We start from the raw sequence: 21,144 nt of genomic DNA, 5'->3' as shown, positions 1-21,144 counted from the left end.
CTTTATTGGCTCATCATGCCATATTAGGAAGCTGGCACTGAAGTTACTTTATTCAACTAACTCTGTGAAACATTTGGAAAAAAACTGCAACACTCCAGGTTGGTGTAAGGTAGTTTCTGTAAATCTAGTGGAATTGTTCCATAAATTAAATAAGAAATGTGCAAGAGATGGTACATAAGGTATACTGTTTAGTGTGCCCTTAAAGATATCTGCATATTAATAACGGTCTGCCAGTGGGTTCTAGTGAGTTGAGCCAAGGTTATGTTGAAGTATTTGGTGCAAGGGACATTTGTAGAGAAGCTGCAAACAAAGTCAATCATGGGATGGTGAAGTGTGTGATGCAGGTCACATCCATTGGTATGTGATCTGTGTAAAGATAGCACAATGTTAGGCTTTACCAAGTATTGTGCTTTTAGGTAACAGCTTTACTTAATTGTCCATGTACAATGCCAGTTGAAATTATGTTGGTGGATGAATCACCTTGCAATATATCTATGAAGGGCTTTGAACATTAGTCCATTGAAGAGAAATCTTGAAAGCATGACTTTATGGGATTTAGTGTTCTTCTTATAGAGATGACTCAAATGTATATGTATTCATGGACATTTTACAGTACCTTTAGTTGCAGACCAAGGGAAAATCCCTACACACTGTTGGACTATGTGCCAATAGGCAAAATGGGGTGTCCCTTTTCTACCCCTCATTAGAGAAAATGAATGGATGTATTTTCTTCAATTCAATGCTCTTTATGTTGTTTAGTCTATTAATATCTGTCTATCCTTCTGCAGTTCCACACAAACATAAAGAGATATCTGTGAATATGGCCATATCTGTGTTCACGTCCTCTTCTCCATTTACTAATTACAATTTGGCATTACAGAGGAATTACTATTGCTTTCAAACTCTCCCTTGTCTAGCCCCATCTACTAATTCATTGTAGCCATGAGGGAGGATTATTTATCACAGAATGCGCACTATATAAGGTAGAAAGTGCCCACTGCCACACAATATAAGGCTATTGCAAGTCACAGAGGATTTCCATAACCATACAGATGAAAAAGACTGAAGGCAGATTTTCTTTATTAGGCTATGGAATGCCCAGGTGACTTGCAATATCCTTATTATGTACGTCAAGGGGTACTTCATCCCATATAATACATGGTCACACCATCTCCTTTCCCACACGCCACTTAAAGCCGAGGTCTGTACCGCTATCAGAAAGAGAGAGCTTGTTTGCAATCATGAAGAATAAAAATAGAACATATCAAAAACTTGTTAGATATTTGGTGCAAAAAGATATTAGGAACAGTTAGGTACAAGTCAGTGTTTGTTTTTAAAAAGATCTGCAGTAACTCAGAATGTTTAGAAACATGCAGAAAGATTCTAACTTTTCTATAATTATGTACGGAATGCTTAAATTAATCATGTTCTTTCTGTCAGTCACTGTAAGCTAGAAAAAAAGAGAAGAAGAAATAAAAGGCAGTTTCTTTGTTGTTGCTTTAAACAGCTACTTCATGACCTGACCAGCCTTTCACCTAGGCTACTTAATCTGGCAGCAGGCATTGTGACTTCAAAACCATACTGCAACAACGTATTACAGTCGAGTTCTGATGTCTTTTCTTTATAATCGGCGACTGAGTGCTTCACTAGGTGGCCATTATGAAAAATTAGAGATGTGCATTTATACAGGGACTGCAGAATCCCAGCTATCATACTGTATCAATGATGGCTTGGCCTTAACAAGAGTACTTGTACCTAGGTATAGTTCTGTGTCATCATCATTTTGGCAAAAATGTAGACACTGTGAATATGTGGCATTACTGTTAGCAAACTTCAACATTATACAGAAATAGAAACTCATTATGCCCATTGCAACTCTGCCCTTTACTTCCCTTTACAGGGAAACTAGATAGCTAATAATGTTGGAATCCAGCATCGATTTCCTTTTCATATTTATTTGTCTGCACTAATTGGTGAAGCATCCCAAAAAACATGTGGATCATCTGAACAATTGTTTATTTCACTATAAAACACATTTTAAGGAGCTCTGTAACTGACTCATATTCACATTCAAGGAACATTTGTAGATTGTAGCATCCCCACTCTTACAATCTTTGGAGCTGTAAACTGCATCCTTTTTAGGTCTCACTCTCGAGACCTATTGTCGTCGAGATGCCTCTCAAGGGAGACAGACCGGGGCACGCGCGGTGATTCTGGTTTGTGGACGCGCACGTAAGACGCGCCTGCCACAAAGCGTGCACAGCTGGCTCGAGTCAACAGTGTGAACGTGCGAAATTGCAATGCAGCATGAAACCAAACAGGCCTTCGCGTTTAGAGCTTCGTGGCCTACCTGGTGCTGTGTTGTGTAACACGCCCCAGCCACACATCATGTGTCAGGCTGTGTGGACAGACTAGTCACATTATATAATCACACCGCCCAGACCACCACCAAACCCATCCTTCACTCTCCCTTACAGCTACGCACGTTTATATTGAGAACAATAAACTATAATGCCCGTCTGACTGCCCCATCCTCACCCTTTAACTGGCTGGTACTGAAAAAATGACTGTACATACAAATTAGACATTTTTAGATGATTGTATTTTTCTCTCCTTTTTAAGTTACTATGCATTATATATACTCGTCGCCTAACCCATGAGATAAACAAATGCTTTCCTGTGTAAAGCACTTAAACATGCCTTGGGATGATGTCCACTCTATGCAAAACAATTGACTAAATACTGCTCTGTTATTCTGTGCATGACACCTGTCATACGTGTCATGTGTCCCTATACAGTTTAACACTATTACCGAATATTTACTCCAACCCCAGCAGCTTGATAATAGGCAGCCCTCCACCCCGGGTGCTTCCCACCTTCCACCCCTGCCCCAGTCCCCCCCAGCCATGGCCCTCCCCGGGCAGTGCTGCCCCTGCCCCAGGCGTGCACTCAACTGCGTAGGTCTGCGCCGCGCCGTTGGCCTGGGGCGCAGCCGCACCTACTCCTGCACACGGGCATTCTTCAGCTTCTCGCGGTTCCGCTGGTCCAGCTGGTGGTCGGAGGGCAGCGCCAGGGAAGAGGTGTCCATGTTGGGCTGCAGAGCCACATGAGGAAGGTGCCGCCGAGCTGCGCAGCACCCACCGACCAGAGCCCGGTGAAGCCTGCAGACGCCGCCGCGGGGCACGAGCTGCAGACCACAGCAATGTTATCGCCCACAATGCGTGCGGGTCTCTCCCACCCCTCCCCATTCAAGCAGCAAGCTGCCCATTGTATTTTTTTATTTATGCGTTTTAATATAGCGTGGACTGTACCCGAAGGTGTCAGAGCATTTTACAAAAGGAACAGAACTGATATAAGAGAACAATACAAGTTAACAAATTGCAAAAGTTACATTACATGAGGCAAAAGTGACAATCGTGAGTGAACAAAGTACAAGTGGTAGCAAACGGTGCATTACAAGAAGAAAAAGTGACATGTGTGCAGGTTACAAAAGCGTACAAAGTACAAGTAGAGGTATAATACTGCAATAAATGGAGGACACTCAAACACAAGAACAAACGTTACATAGGCAATGGTGGCACTTGTGCAAGTATCGAGATCAAACAAAAAGTAAGAGGTAGCAAACTGTGTGAGCCGGTACGAACAAAAAGGCACACCACTTCACCTGCATGGAAGTGTACACACAAATATGGCTTGTTGTGATACCTTCCAAGTAATGCAGACCAGTGCGCGAGCAGACTTTGGTCTGTGAACGCGCTTCCCACTAGCAGGTCTGTGAACGTGCTTCACATGAACAGCTTTTGCGCGTTCATTCAATTTGAGTGCTCCTCTCCGGAAGACCTGCTGCGTTAATTATAGGTCCTTTCCGGGAGAGGTGCTATTATTTAGCAGCGTGGGGCGCCTGTCGGCATGCTGTTTTAATGACTTTCTTGTTATTGGAATGCAGCTTGTTTTTCTTGCTCTTTCTTAAGATAAATGGAATGCTCCGAAATAGTTCTTAAATCGTTCCTTTTCGTTTAAATGCAATCACAGAAGACCTTTCAGTTTCATCAACGCTAGGGTTTTTTTAAAAGGACAATGCTTTCTTTTTAACAGAAATGTCTTTGTTCTCACTGCATTAGGTGTCTACTACGTAAATTCACATGGTGTAACCATATGCTTCCTAAAATGTAGCTCAAATTGCCTCCAACCAACTTCCTGTTCTGATGTGTGTTTTTTTCGCCCCTTGCTGCGCTCGTCCGCTCTGGAAACTTCCTCCCTGCACCAACAAATAAACAGGACTGGGAAACAACTACCTCAAAGGGTGCAACCACATCGGAACTTTTTATTTAAACAAAAACTTTATTGAAAGTATCTTCAATGGGCAAAACCATGGAAGAAGGACTCATGCGTACACTAGTTTATCGCAATAATAGACAAACATGAAGGTCCCTTACAGTCTGCCAACTAGTGCTCAGCCCTCACCGTGGATGTGCTGTCAGAACTTCACCTGCCGCCGACTGATTCGTCGTCATTTGTCTTTTTTTTCCCTCTGGCTTGTTCCAGCACGTCAGCCATATAAGCCCCGCCTTCTTGCTTGCTGGAGTCTCTTTTGATTTACTCAGTCGTCATCTTGATGCTTCTGGTGAGTCTATTTCCAACCTCGATTGCCCTTTTGATTTGTGCACAGGTCTCAGTTAATTTTTCCTGCTAGGCCTCCATAGTGCTTATGGTTTTGGCAATCTGCTACGTCCCCTGACCTCCCGGTATTTTGCCCAGCTGTTCTCGCGCTCCGCACTGCCACCTTAATTTGCCAGGGGTCACACCGCGAGATTACAAACACAACACGGCATTAGTACTTACATTCACACGGCCCATTGACTAAGTTTTGATTATTTTAACTGCTCTCTTCCCTGCTCTTTCTGCTATGCTTAATTGTGTCCTGCGTACCAATTGGTATTGGTCTTGGCCTTGAAGGCTAATAATTCCTGTAACCCCACATGCATTCAGTGCTTTTCTCTTTTCACAACACACAGACCCAACGTTGCATGGTTGTGGTACATGCCATACTTATGTGGGCGTATGATGTTTTGTACCTCATCACAAAATGAATGTCTCTTATTCACGGACATCCACCTGTACACGGTTGTGCTTCACACAGTGTTTATACAGGATTCCTTTAAATGACCCTATTCATTAGCGTTTCCCTGGTATTTTATCACCTTCAGGGGGTCTGACATTCAGGGCGCAGGGTTTTGATAACATTAATAATGCGTTTTCCAACCCAGTTACCGAAGCCTCCCCTTTGTTTTAAGGTTTCCGCCCATTCTGGTTATTTCTCCTCTCACTCACAAGGGCCTGTGCGTTTGCTCAATCCTCCAAATATTACTCTGCACCCATCTGCTGTTTTCGTGTGCCTCTGTTGCCTGCTTGTGATCGGGTTTCCGTGCGCCTCTGTTGCCTGCTTGTGATTGGGTTTTCGTATGCCACTGTTGCCTGCTTGTGATCGGGTTTTCGTGTGCCACTGTTGCCTGCTTGTGATCGGGTTTTCGTGTGCCTCTGTTGCCTGCTTGTGATCGGGTTTTCGTGCGCCTCTGTTGCCTGCTTGTGATTGGGTTTTAGTGTGCCTCTGTTGCCTGCTTGTGATCGGGTTTTCGTGTGCCTCTGTTGCCTGCTTGTAGTCCGCTTTTCGTGTGCCTCTGTTGCCTGTTTGTGATCTGCTTTTGGTGTGCCTCTGTTGCCTGCTTGTGATCCGCTTTTGGTGTGCCTCTGTTGCCTGCTTGTGATCCGCTTTTGGTGTGGCTCCGTTGCCTGCTTGTGATCCGGTTTTGTGTGGCTCCAAATGCAATAGGTGTCGCATTTGCGAGAGATTAGGCTATTGGCATTGTAAATGACAATGCCATTTATTTATCTGTTTTCAAAGCCAACACATAAATAAAAATGTTGTCATTTACAATGCCAATAGCTCTAACTTTGGCAAAGGCGAGACCGTTGCATTGCAAATGCTTATTATTTATTTCTATTTCTAGGGGTGGGCAAAACTTGCAGAGTTTCATGCAGCGGAATTCAGTGGATTAACCTAAAAACTCTGCAAGATTCCGCAAGCAGCAGAGTTAGGTGCGTTGCGCTGCTCTTGCTGATTTTTAGTGCAAAGAACTTGTCCTGCGCTTTAAAATCAGTGTGAACGGCACCACGTGGCACACCAGGGAGCACTGCTTTTTTCTTCCGCTGAAGTAGATTTTCTACTCGAGCAGCACCTTACTCAACATGGGTGGCACTTTCTCAATGTGGCGGTAGTGAACTTCCCTGACCACCCGCATTGAGAAATGTCACCGTAGGGCAATCTAGTGCTCAATTTTCTAGATTGCAGTCTCCAACTTAAGGTTGGTGAGCCACGTTTGAGGAAAAACTCCGCCATGCGGTGGTTGACTTAGTTTTTCTGAAACTCTGTGCTCCAAGCGTAATGGGCAAGACTCCGTGAACTCTCCCAGTGCCAGAGATGGAATTGTGGAAGCTGTCCAAATTAGATCAACACATTTACGGTTTACTTGTCGGAGTTGTTCTAATAGGGCAAACCAGGGACACATGCCACCCTGAAGAAATGCTCACCCCCGCATTGCAAATTGATTTGCACACAGCACCCACATTGAAAACCGAGCATCAATGCTACATGGATAAAGGAAACAGAGAATATGGGCATATCATCAAAGTACGGCGATAAATAGCGCAACGCGCGCTTAGCGCTTTTTTATTTATCGCCGTCTATCTCTGGAATTTATCGCCTTGGTAGCGTGTTATTAACAAAGTGTTTCTCCAGGGCGATAAGAATTCCAGCGACAGCAGGGAAATCGCTGTTTTGCAGGGAACAACGCTGGTTTTCCATGGATGTTCCCTGCAAAATGGCGATAACCTTGCTGATACGACCCTGTGGTCGTATCAGCATAATCCACTCCCAATGCCAGGGATAGATAAGTCGGCATTTTAGCAGACGTTAGTTTTTGGCAAAAACAGCGGTTTTCTCCAAAAACTAACATCTGCTTAAATGCTGGGGCAACCTTGTAAATATTGCGATGTGCACATCAGCGATATTTGCAAGGTTGTACTGCCCAGTGACGCCCACTTTGCATCTCATTAGAGCTGCAAAGGGTGCTTACATGCGCAAATGCATGTTAGCACCCACTTGTAAATAGGGGGAAAAGATTATCTCCACTTTTTTGGCTTTTAAAGCCAAAAAAGCAAAGATAATGCCCTTGTTAATATGCCCCATGGTGCTTGGTCAATTTTAACAAGTGCAATGTCTTTTGTTTAAGGCATCCATTCCCATCCTGTGTTACAGTCATTCTGGAACGATACTAGTAGCTGATTCAAGGGCTGAGTATGGTTTATTATGGACTAGTTGTTCTCACGTCAGGGACTCATTGCCATTTAAATAGTTTATTCCAGATTACAATCCATAAAACACAAAACAATAACAAATAGAATTTTCTATATACAAGGGTCCCTTTAACATTTCTGTCAATTGAGTCATTGTAAATAAGGAGCCACACAAAGACTGTGATGCAACAACATTTTTAGGGTGAACAAGTATAAGTAATTAGGATACCAAGTCCCTCAATGAATTGTCTTGCCTGAAGTAAAGCAACAAGGGGAACTCTCTTGCAGTGAGTCTCAGAAGAAACCCCAACATATTTACATAACTCGTTAGAGATACTGTCAATAATTAGTAGACTACCTACAGAAATTGCGAATCCTTATTTCCCCTTCTAATGGCTTCATTCCCACAGACCCTCATAGTTGTGATGAGGCCGGTAACAGAGGTTGCTAAATCCATAGGAATTAAGGGGCATATTACCAACAACTAGCGATCATTTTTGTCTCTAACTTGTTTAGAGACAAAAATTATCGCCGCACATCGGCGATTTTTATCGCAGATAAACCTTGCTATTAGCAAGGTTTATCGCAAATGCGATAAAAAACGGCCGCAATGCATGAATATCGCTGAAAAGTCAGCGATATTCATGCATTATCGAGCAAATGCTCTTAGCCATGTTATCCACCTCCCATTGGATAACATGGTGAAGAACTGCTCAGGGCAGGTGTTAGCTTTTGGAGATATTCGCGCTTAGCGCGAATATCTCCAAAAGTTGGTAATAGGAGATAGCGATGTTAGCGACTGTTTCCAGTCGCTAACATCTTGGCACGCCCACTTTGCATGTCATTAGTGATAAATATCACTGACATGCAAAGCGGGGCCCAAGATGGTCGCTATCTCCTATTAGCTGTCACTAACTGGTGTTAGCGACAGCTTGGTAATAGGGAGATAATTTTATCTCCGCTTTCTTGGCTTTTAAAGCCAAAAAAGCGGAGATAAACCCCCTTGATAATATCCCCCTAAGATTGTTTGGTGTTTCAGCAAGAACACAGTATAAGAATCATCCCTGAAACGTGTAATATTTCTTCCCTTCCCTGACCGAAGACCTACTGATGCACCCAGTATTTGTAACTCCAACCAGATGGGGAGTTATATTTATGGCAAAAATCTACCTTACTCATTATGAGGCCCTGTGTGGTGTGATAGCATGGTTCGAGAACATTTATTTAGTTTAGAATCTATCTGTGCCCCTCCATCCTGTTAACAATTCTCTAATCGGATGATGGAGAAAATGGCAAACTGCAGGAGGTTGTCCTCAAAATTGAGACTAGGACGGATGAAGCGGAAAGTAGTGGAAAATAATAGAGTTCCATGTATATGGTAGTGCATTGATAAAGAGAACAAAAGCCTAGCAGGCCAGAAAAAGACATGATACTCACACCATGGCAAACTGCCGAGAAACAAAATAATTTAATTGCAGGGTTCAGTTTATTGCAGGATCATAACTGAAGAACAACTTCCTATGTAAAGCTCACAGATATCAATTTAAAAGAAATGATTCAACAAGCAATACACAGAGAAAGTGAGTAGTTGCTTGGGGAGATGCTGGGGGGGGGGGGGATGTCTCTTGCACTCTGGCTTTCCAGTTATCCACATCTTTTTTGGATGTAAATCAAATGATAGATTAAAATGTTCCATGTTAGTTAAGAAAACAGGGGCATATCATCAACGGCCAGAGTTAAAATTATTGCCGCTTTTGCGTCCGTTTTCGAGCAAAAAGCAGCGATAATTTTAACGCCCTATCAGCATGGGCACGCTAACGCGTGAATCCATGCTGTAGGGCCCATTAGCCTTTCGCATCGCTAATGAGATGCGAGGTAGGCGTGTCCGTTTAAAAGACACACGAAATACAGTGAAAATATTTTCTGACAGAGGTTCTCCCTATCAGCAAGGAAATCGCTAGCCGGCCAAGCGATATTTAAACTAGCGCTATCAGGCATTATCGCAGGTTCCTTACGCCTGCTATTTTTCCGACTCGGCTATGTTCATAATGGGAGGTGGACTGTAATTTTGAGGCAACATCTCCCCATCTCCCCATCAGCAATGTTTTTGTGTAACTCTCTTTTTTATCGCAGTTAATCCTGCGATATTGCCCCTCTTCGCCGATATTACGGAGTTCTGTGCTAAATTGGACATTCTTGAATGGGCGAATATACAGATGTTTGGAAAAAAGAAATGAGACAACGAAAACCATTAAAAGTAGGACTAAGCCACATTTAAAGCAACAAAACTATGATTTTGCTGGTTCAGCACATGCAGAAGTAAACTTAACCAAGAGGACTTAGTTCATGTATAAAAAGTAAAAAACAAACTGGGGAATTAGTGCAAACGCCTAACTGACTCACAGTTACATCTGCTCACTTCTACCAACTCAAACATAAACCAGCATAAAAAGTGGAATTGTATTTCTGTTAATTTGTGTAAACTGTAATGTATTTGTGAAATAGTTTTTATACCGTCAGTGTGTCTCAATAAAGATAATATTTTTACATTACTATTTTAACAACTAAGCTCCATTAGTCAATCTTCTATGCTGAAAGCCAGAAATCAAAATTATGTGTATTGTGAAATGTTGTGGGAAAGATATTTTCATGCATATCACTTATTTTATCTTTTTGTAGCTTAATGTGGGAAATCAGAATTGTTCTCCTGTCAGCAATCGTAATTTGCTTGTTCTGAGATATATATACTGATTAATCACACATTTTGAAATGTTTTTCTTTCCCATAGCAAATTAGAAGAGGATTTCCTCTACATGGCTTATGCTGACATCATGGGAAAGGTATTCACCATTTACATACTTTTTTTAAATACATTTGAGATTCATCTTACTAGACATTGAATACATAATTTAACTCCCTCACTGCATCAAATTTCCTGTAACGTATATATTAGTAGTACATTTCAGCCTGGGGCACTTATTAAAACAAATTAGACTACTCAATGTATTATTGTAGATATTTTCCTAGTTTTCACAATATACCATATAAAAACTTAAGATCCTAATATTCTCAAGTAGTTATCTTCGTCCATATCCTCTTCTGGGTAACATTGAATGCTTAGGAAACCTAGCTTTTCTCCGTGACATGTTCTCATGTGTAGCCTAAGCAAAATTACAAGACGGGAAGGGGCATCGAAGGTAACATATGTATGGGTAAAAACTATGTGGGGCAGTTTTCTTGAACTTCGTATTCACTCTGTGCCAAGCCATAGTTACAAATTAGAAGTTGAATATTTCAATCCATTAACTCAGTCATTCATTTGTTTGTTCGTTCTTTTTCTCATGTGTCCGTTCAGTCATTCAACCATCCATCCATTCATTTATTCATTCATTGTGTTAGAGCATGTGGCTGTCCATAGGGTAATATTTAAGAATAGTTTCCTTTACTTTGTTGACTAACAGAGCTGCCATGATGAAGAAGATGATGATGGAGAAGAAGTTAAAACATTTGAAGTAAGTTACTGTTGTTTTTTGTCATTTTTACTATACGTCATCCATCAAATCATTGAGAGGCATAATGTGTGTGACATATGGCTTCCTTCATTATATAGTGTCTCTACCATGAATGCCAAGGTCGAGTGCTAACTGGAATCGATAACATTATGAAAACATTATTTTCAGCAGATAATGCCATTCTTCTAGGCTTGAATAACACTGTCACGTAGCGCTAGAATATATCAGAATAATTCTACAAGGTTGCACATTTAGTATAAGCATGAATCATATTAAGTGTACAATAGGAAAATGGGCATGCTATTTCCAGGAAGTGGATGCGAGTCAGTTTGCATCACAAACTATGATGAGGGTGAGTCAGATTAAAGGATGCTGACACAATTGAATGATGTGTTTGTCTTGTTTAAGTATCCCTAGCGAGATTTTATGGCCACAATCCAGTTCTGATCACATATCTGACTATTTAGTCATGGATCAATCCATTAGTGCGTAGGAAAATGTGTTTTTAACTTATTAACGTACCATCACTTTGGAATCTGCACTATTGTTTCCAAAAAGAGATGTGCAGGTTTAACCATGCCACGTTTCGAATAAATCTCATTCAAAATGGTCGCAAGTGTGATCTCGAATGTTACATTTCCCATTCGATATTCTGGATGGTTCAATCCTGTACTTGACACAAAGATTAGGTGTAATTAGGCGTAGGCAAAGTGAATGTATTTGCTTGTGCAAAAACTTCCAGCACATTGTAGGAAAATAGGGGCATATTATCAACGGCCAGCGACAATTATAGCTGGCCGTGCTTAGTGAACATTTTGTTACCTCAGGCTAGCTCTGGAATTTATCACCCTGGTAGCGCGTTATTAACAACGCGTTTCTCCAGGGCGATAAAAATTCCAGAGATAGTGAGGTTATCGCCGTTTTGCAGGGAACATTGCTGGTTTTCCAGTGATGTTCCATGCAAAACAACGATAACCTTGCTGATACGACCCACAGGGTCGTATCAGCAGAATCCACTTCAATGTTAGGGATAGTTAACTCTGCATTTTAGCAGACATTAGTTTTTGGCGGAAACAGCAGTTTTCTCCAAAAACTAATGTGTGCTAAAATGCTGGGGCAGCCTTGTAAATATCGCGATGTGAATGTCAGCGATATTTGCAAGGTAGTCCATCCAGGGTACGCCCAGTGACACCCACTTTGCATCTCATTAGAGATGCAAAGGGAGGCGATGGGAAAAAGGGTGCTAACATGCGATTATGCAAGTTAGCACCCTCTTGTAAATAGGGTGATAGTTTTATCTTCACTTTTTTGGCTTTTTAAGCTAAAAAAGCGGAGCTAAAGCCCTTGTAAATATGCCCCATAGTAAGTTCAGTCAGTCAGTCAAAATAACTTTATTCGATTTAATTAAAAATCATACAAAGTACATAAAAAACATATTATATACAATTAAAAACAATTAAACAAATTCATTTTGATCTAATACATATGACTTAGTGTTACAATAAAGCAGTGTTTTAAAAATGAATAAGAACACTTTATACATAGGGGACTACAAGATTCTTGCCTCTTCTTAATCTAGCCGCTGATGCTAAAAAATTTGCCACGGAGAATGTAATACGTATGTTTTCCAATGATTGTAGAAAAAGCATGGCTGGTCTCACCTGGGAGAAGCCAGCTTCCCTTAAAACGGGTAACAAATGTTTTTTTCTCTGGTCCGAAAAGAAGTCACAAAACATAATAAAGTGCATAGTGTCTTGAACTGAAAAATTGTCACAAGTACAAGGTGGTGCTAACTCTGGTTTTATCCAAGAATTAAAACTGCCCAAATAAAAATTAATGAGGTTAAACCTAAATTTTGTTAGCAAAAACCTATGAAATGGATTGGTGACAAAACATAAATACGGTTCTAGTGCAGGAGAGTGAACTAACAAATAAAGGCATCTGACTGTGGGCTTTAACAATTCTATTTCTTCTCGGACCAGTCTTTCCCTTATCATGAATTGTTTTTTAGTGGCGACCACATCCTGTTTTGTAATGCCAGAGGGGTCAGTAAATAGATCAGGTCGTCCCAGGTCACTAAAAGATTTTTTTAAATAGGCCAGCCATGGGATTGTACTACTATGCTCCAGGCTCATGACATCCTTCATAATCAGGTGGTTTAGGGTCAATTCTGTATTTAACCATGTCTTGAGCCAGTATGTTAAGGGCGCCAGTCTCAGCCTATCGTGGACATAGTCCAAACCTACCTCCGTATGAGTGGAAAAGGTTGATGTTGATTGAGGAAGGCACAAAAGAGAACGTAAGAATCTATTTTCTGCCTTCTGAATTTTATCCAAGCATATGTAGCCCCATAAAGGCGCACCATATAGAGCCACAGGAAGGGATTTGCTGTTATACACTTTTAAGATGGCTTCCATCGGTCTATGACCCAGTCTTTTGGCGAAACCCAGGATGGCCGTTGATGTTCTTATCACAGCTAGGCTTTTGGCCCGTACCTGGGGTCCCCAGGTACCCTTACTGTCAAAAAGCACACCAAGGTAAGGGAAGACGGGAACTCTAGAGACTACCTCTCCTTTACACCAAAATGTTTTCACCATGGCCCTTTTCTTTTGAGGTCCAGTTACCATAGTGTGAGATTTGGCGGAATTAACCTTCAGGTCAAGCTGGTCCATGAAGGAACCAAAAGCATCCAAAAGCTGTTGGAGACAGACACCAGTACGAGCTATGAGTACTGCGTCGTCCGCGTATAGGAGAGCAGGGATCTTAACTTCTCCTACACGCGGCACATCCCTCCCAGCCCCCTCTAGGTAGTTGCCTAGGCCGTTAATATAAATAGTAAATAGCAGTGGAGCTAATATTCAGCCCTGCCTAACTCCCCGCTTCGAATGAAATCGGGATGTGCATCTGCCTTCTTTTGTAACCCTCACTTCAGCGAAAAGTTCCCAATGCAGTGAGGCTATAAACCCAACCAGGGCCTCATCAATCCCCATCCTCAGGATGGTTTCCTATAACTTAGACCTGTTGACCAAATCGAAGGCCGAGGAGAGGTCCATAAATGCTAGGTATAGTGACCCCTCCTTGGCCACCGTATACTTGGAGATCAACAGATGTAAGTTTGAGCACTGTTCTATCGTGCCTCTTTTCTCTCTGAAGCCGTACTGGATGTCGGCCAGGCCGCCACAACCTTCCATACTGTCCCTTAGCCTAGCCAAAAGGACTCTGCCCAAGATATTTATAGCGGAGTCCAAAAGGGATATAGGCCGGTAGCACCCCGGGTCATCCCTTTGGGCCTTTTTAAATATGGGGACAATTGTGGAAGTCACCCATGTAGATGGAAGGGGGGTACTGTTAGCGGCTGTAAACACATTCACCAAGATACCTGCCCATAGTTTCGGCGAATGTATGTAAAAGTCGGCCGGTACCCCGTCCGGGCCAGGGGCTTTATTCATGGTGGTTTCGCGGATTGCTTTCTCAACCTCGGCACTGTTAAAGTGCAGAGGCATGGCCTCCGACAGGGACATGTTAAGTGGGTGGGTAATGGTGCCGCCAACTCCATAGACGGCAATAAAATGTGCCAAACACTTGTCATCAGGGATGACGCAATCTGTATCTAAGTTGGATGAGTCAGAGAAGTAAGGGTGGTTAATTACAGCCCAGAATTGCCTGCTATCCCGCAAGATGTCAGTAGAGATTACGTTTTCCCAAGCCTCCCGCTTAATACGATCTTGTCTTCCCTTAATAGCTTTCCTATAATCTTTCCGTAAAATTGCAACCAAAGCCCTGTCCCTAGGATTTGCTTTAAGAGCCGATTTTAGGGATTTAAGGGCTTTAGAGCAGGGGGGATCAAACCAACGACAAAGTTTGGAGTCTCCCTTCCTCCGTTGAACCGAGAGGTTAGAAGAAACTTTACTACATATTAACTGAAAGGCGTCCATGATGTCATGGCCTTGTGATGATGGATTTTGGCAAATCGTGATCTGGTCCTTTATCAATGGACCAATGTCAGTATAAAAAACACCAGGGACCACGTTTGCCCACTTCAGCCGTCTGCCCTGATCAGTTGAACGTAAAACAGGTCCAGGATTGGCCTGTCCCGGCTTGGGACCCATTGAATCCCCCCAAGCCACCACCAAGAGGACAGGATTGTGATCACTAAAAGGGGAGGGGACTGTACGATAAAAAATAGTACGGGGTCACAAAAATATAATCAATGACAGTCCCAGGCATTGTCCCCTTAAAGGTTGGTATTCTAGATTCCCCCTCCCTCATCTTAAATTCGAAGAGGTTGAAGTTGGCCAGGAAATCTTCCAATTCTTCACCTGCCTTAGTGTGCTCTAGATGAGGGCCCTCCAGGCCCAATGTCTCCATACAATCAGTTCGACCACAGCTAAAATCACAAGGGTGAATATTAAAATCGCCCATTAACACAAAGTCATAGCTAATATGGGTATTTTGACTGACTGAGTTTAAAAACAGATCCAATCTGGTGATATTGTCCCCACCAAAGTCTTTATTAACTGAATTATAAAAATTGATGAACAGGGTGCTCTTCGAAGGACTAATTGCCATTTCCACAATTAAACAATTTGGGGAGTCATATTTAATCTGTTTCAGTGACCCCTTAAGATCGAGTGAAAAAAGAGTCAAGAGGCCCCCCCTTGCTCTACCCGCCTTACTAGGGCTTGCCACAACGGCAACACCTACGAAGCCGTCCAGCCAAAATCGGGACGTCGTGTCCCACGTTTCCTGTAGAGCGATAACGTTGTGATCTGAAATAAAGCTGACCCATTCAGTGTCGCTCATTTTTTAACTAATGCCTGCGATGTTCCAACTAAGTATTTTACAACCTACAACTCCATTAGCCCTGCTTTCATCAGTAGTCGTAGTTAACTCTACACCTGGTAGTCAATCCATATCGTCCAAGCTAGACAGGGGGGCAAAGTGATTACTCAAAGTCAACCCACCCTCCTCGATTGCAACCTGGGAATCCTGTTGGGTCATTATCAAAGGGGCAATTGGAGGTATTGCTAATTGTGTCTGTATACAAGCATTAGTATTTCCGCGTGCCACTGCTGCCCTCAAACCCTGCCATCTGTCTTGATAATTCATTTTCGGTGTGGGTTGAGTTGGGGGTTGATAGAAGAAGCCTAGGGGAACTGGTCTTAAATGATCCCTGGACGATATCGCCGAGCCATCCCAAAAAAGTCTATCAGCCACATCTGCCCTGCAAAAATTTATGACCACGCAATCACCATATGTTGTTTTCGGATGTTTGCCGATCCAGCCCACCCTCCTTGCGTGGATAATCATGTCTGCAATATTCTCCCCACAACATTTCTCAGCACACCAAGTCTTTACTTTAGCCATGAGGTCCCTGGTTGATTCCTGTTCCCCTTCCCTAAGAGGGTCTACCCCAATAAACACCGCTACCACCGCTACCAGAGGAGACGCCTCCGGAGGGAGGTTAAGTTTGTATGAGCTAGGGGTGACCCTCCTCTGGGGCGGTAGGTACTTCTGGGGCAAAGTCAATTGCTGGAATCCCAAAATAGGGGCATTAGCCGACACCTGGGGAGGAACTGTGATTAATGCCTGGGGCTTGATGGCTTTGTGGTTGGTACCCCTTGTGGGGGAAATATTAGGCAAATTGCCAGCTGATTCAACGCCCCCACCCACTTCCACAGTTTGGCCCTCACTTGACAACACAATGTTGGGGGGAAGTGAACGTGCAATTCTATCAACGAGGAAACATTTCTCTAAGAGACCTTCCAGGCACGTATTTAAAGTGTCCACAATGTCTTTAGCAATGCCCACCAGGAGGGGTTCAATCCTGGCCACAAATAGATCTTCTAATTTGTCCTCCAAATTGACCGAAAAAATGGGAGCACTAGGGGGTGTAACAGAAAGGGTAGGCACAATAACATTGTCTGTTTGGGGCAAGGGGAGGCGGATTAACAATGGTAACAAGGGGTTCCAGGGGGACGCCAGGTATAATGGAAGAAATGGGTACTACAGCCTCCGGCGTTTGTGATAGTACAGTTGATCGGGGGGAGGTCAAAGCAATGCCCAGTTCTTGCTCAGCATTGGCGATCTCCTTTGTTAGTGCCCCCACTGCAGAGGAAAGGTATGACATGATAGAATTTGACTGCCTAGGCACCTTAGCGTTTTTGCCCCCCTCCTCCACAGTCAGATTTATCTTCCTCTTACCCATTTCGGGTGGTAGATGTTAAGGAAGTGGCCTCCGCCCGGCGCCGTCCGCGCGTCCGCGATGCGGAGGGAGCCTCGAGTGTTTATGCACCTACGGGCGCGCTGGTCAGGAAGTGGGCGTCGGTGAACTGGCGCAGGGGTCGCTGGGAGCCGTAGTTCCTCCCCACAGCGGCCGGGTTTGGTGGTAGTACCGGCGGCGGGAGTGTACTCACGGCGTGACCCCCCCAGCACCCAACGATGTCTCCAAAGTAAGGTAGGCTCCTTCCTCACCCTCGAGTCTCCTTCAAAGTGCCCCCATAGTAAGTTAAAATGGTTTGACATTCAGTTCTGTAGATGATTTGCAGACCCAAAATTTGAATCTGAGCTAGCCATCTATTTGACTTGCAGAAGGTCAACATTTTTACCTTGCTGGTGTTTAGTAGGTCCACAGACCCAAACCTTAATCTGCAGACAACAACTGAAAAAATAAATTGCGGTGGTAATTTGTGACATACTAACCCCTGGGGGCAAGAACACACACAAGAGAGGTGGAAATACGCTTTTTCCGGAGAAAACATTTTGGATTGGATTCTGTGGTCATAAACTTTAGATGGGGCTCTTCCGCAGTATATGGAATACGCCAGTTTTTCCCAACTTCTAAAGGATTCGCTTAATTTAAACTTCATTGAAGGTTCACAAACTCAAATCTTTGGCATAAGAAATTATGGTCAGGTCATGGTCACAGGCCATGTCACGTATCCAGGACAATCCACAAAAATGTCAGTTTATCTATTTTCCTAACCGTGAGGTCCATGGGACCTAAGAAGTCATAAGTACATAAGGGACTGTAAACAGTGCACATCCTTTATGTCTATGTCCTTTCTGCATGAGTAAAAACATTGAGCCTGATTCAAAATGGTAAACTTACACTCTAGTGTAAGTTTACTTTTTTTTTGCTATTCACAGACAAATTTTACGAGCAGTATCATTACAACTGCACAGTCTCCACAATAATGGTGGAGACACAGCAGATAAAAATAAAGACCGGGCCTATATTTCATGTGCTGAGTCTCCACCACAAATGCAGAGACTCCGCAGTCATGAAGATACTACTCATAAAATTTGATTTCATGACTAGCAAAAAATCGTAAAATTACACTAAAGTGTAAGTTCACCTTCGTGAATCAGGCCCAGTGTACTTAAGAGTCTTTATTAGTTAAACCCTTAGCCAAACATCCGAACAAGGGGAGAGGATTTGGCCTAACGGCTAGGGCAGTCGACCTCGAATCTGGGGAACTGGGTTCGAGTCTCGGTAATGACGCTGAACATCCTGTGATTCTGGGCAAATCACTATCAGGTAGATTCATCAAGCCGAAATCGGCACGCAAAGGACCAGATTCTGAGAATCTGGCCCTTTGCGAGCGCTATTTTTGCATTTGGGATTCATCATCCCAAATGCAAAAATCGCAGTTCTAGAAATCGCTAAATTGCGATTAATTGCATTTAAGGAATCTCAATTGGAGATTCCTTAAATGCAATTCATGAACCTTTTGAAAATTGTGAATTCGCAATATGGGGCCGCTATTTACCGCGAAGTCTAACTACTTGGTAAATAGCGAAAACTTAGAAAAATGCACTTTAGTGCATTTTTCTAAGTTGTATGTTACACACACATATATCCTTTGGACATGTGTGTGCGCAACACCAGTGTACATTACCATTTATGGGGTGCAACAGGGTGTCCTTTGGACACCCTGGCACCCTTGAAATCGCTTCCTTATTTGCGATTCGCTAATTGCTAATCGCAAATTAGGAATGACTCCCCATTCATTCCTATGGGCCTTTAGGCCCATAGGAATGAATGGGAAAGCCATTCCTTATTTGCGATTAGCAATTAGCGAATCGCAAATAAGGAAGCAGTAGAAATCGCAAAAAATATTGCGATTTCTACATGCATCCCGTTTTGCGAGTCTTTAATAGCGATTCCTTAATAATCGCTATTAAGGACTCGCAAAAGAGGACTTTGATGAATCTGGGGGTTAATCTCCCCGTGCCTAACAAAAATAAATGTGTCCTCCTGTAATGCAACTGGTGCTGTGTAAAACGCATTGTAAGGGCAAACATAGTAATTAAATGGAGTCGGAAAATTAGAGTTTATTTTTCTTATCGATCGGGAGAATGCATATTAGCATTCTTATCCATATGACTAACAGACTATTTAGTCAATAGATTGAAAATGCGTACCTATATAGCGAGTACGTCGAGGAATGTATTTAATATATACAAACATTTAAAATGTTTCTACTTCCTCTGTATACATCCAAATGTGGACCATATGCATATCTATCAATGTAGAGATGCAGAATTCATTGTAGGCCTTTGTTGATGTTGTGCGATAAAAACTGGTATCCCTAGTACATAAATATTTACTGCCATTTATTGGATACTCGTATCTGATTTATATTAGCAAGGATGTTTTAAAAGCAGTGCGGATCATTGTTTGCAGTATATATGTAAACAACAGAAACTACCATTATTATACATTTTAAAGATGGCGCTCTTAGTGGGATAGCTGCTTTAGTGTGGATGTTGACTTACTTGTGCAATATGTAAATATATTTCTGTCTTTTCTTCTCATCTGACGTTGATATAGACAATGTTAATGGAAAAAATCGTATTGCTGGTCACAGGAAATCAGTAAGTGGCGTATCCTAAAATGAATTCGAGCAACAATACTATATCAACTGGCTGAGCAATTGAGAATTAGTGGCAATTATGAACAGTATCTTTAACTAGGTACAGGTATCAATAGATCCATAGTCCTGTATTGAAGGACTGCGTGCGTTACCGAAGGATAATGTATCCTTATGTCTTAAGGTATTCAAGCAGTATGAGTTTTGGCTTATATGTCAGAGATCTGTTGGTGTTCTGGGGAAATTCGATATATTCATCTAACTGATTTCCCCTACAAATAACTCCTGCTTTTTTGCCTAAATTGTCGATAGTAAGTACCTCTCTGTCTCGTTTTTATGGCACATGTACAAAAGTATCTAAATTTGGAGAAACTGCCTTACAGCATGCAACAAGGTTTCGAGTATATCTAACCAAAAATATATGCCTGGCGCATATCGTACTACTTGATTGCTAGCACAGTACTTACTGGCATATAATTAGGGCTCCCGGTTTTACGGTATTTATTTTTTGCCATTTCCGTCTGTATTTATCCGCATCTATTTTTGGGCATTTTATCTGTATTTATCCACATTTATTTTTGCCACAAGCAAAAGATGACGCTACAGCTAGTATTTATTGGTCAACACTATACATTCATCTGAAGACTTTGTCATTTGCAGAATGTGCCAAATATGCTTAAAAGTGCTATGACAAGCCATTTGTCTCAGAGCCTTGCAGTTTCTGTCATCTGCAGAGTGCCACATCCTTGTCCCCACTGAACACCATTCTGCCTGAGAGAAACTCACACTGCCTTCAGCTACAGCCCAATTGTGCCCCGCTATAAACACCTGGAAGCAATTCAATCCAATTTATGCACTACACTACAGTAATATGCTGCCTGAAAAAAAGTAACAACGTACTGGAAAAAAGCAAATACTCATAGGGAATACAACTCAACGCTTTCACACTCACTATTCAGAAATCAATGAGTGTTTTTGCTTGAAAAGCAAACATGAAAAGAAAAGTAGCGCTTCACTTTCAAATTTTGTAAGGTGGTGCTAATGTGTTGAGTGTAAATAAAACCAATCTGGCCACTTTGCGACCACTCTGTCTTGCTTTATTTAGTTATGTATTTATTGTTTATATTTTCGGGGTTGGGGCAAATAAAAATTTCAGTGGGGGGGAGGGCTAATTCTTCAGCAAACTGGCATGTTTTTCCCCTGTCAGCTCGGGACACTTTTCTCTGAGTTCCACTCAGCTAACCAGGCTCATTATTGCACACTGGAGAGGTTTGGGAGGGCGTGTCTTTTAAAGTTCTTGAAAGTTTTCAAGTTTGCAGTCATTATGGAAATTCGATCTCTTACTGGAACTGAATTGTTAATCCTGTTCCTGATCTGTTTGCTTTGACTTCTTGCGAGCTATG

The 21,144-nt window shown here is 42.4% G+C and overlaps 1 protein-coding gene across 1 annotated transcript in view; it reads left to right on the top strand.

Annotated features, from left to right (window-relative positions):
* Nucleotides 1–21,144, top strand: part of RYR2 (ryanodine receptor 2) — a 3,071,198-nt gene that overhangs the window by 2,332,906 nt on the left and 717,148 nt on the right. The window contains exons 74-75 of the mRNA XM_078648003.1: nt 10,142–10,193; nt 10,815–10,865. Of these exons, the coding sequence (XP_078504129.1) occupies nt 10,142–10,193; nt 10,815–10,865 (103 nt within the window). The remainder of the gene's footprint in view (nt 1–10,141; nt 10,194–10,814; nt 10,866–21,144) is intronic.

This window comes from Lissotriton helveticus, chromosome 6, assembly GCF_964261635.1.
Source record: "Lissotriton helveticus chromosome 6, aLisHel1.1, whole genome shotgun sequence".
Classification (NCBI taxonomy): Eukaryota; Metazoa; Chordata; class Amphibia; order Caudata; family Salamandridae; genus Lissotriton; species Lissotriton helveticus.
The sequence above is the reverse complement of the archived record's forward strand: the minus strand, read 5'-3'. Positions and strand labels throughout refer to the sequence as shown.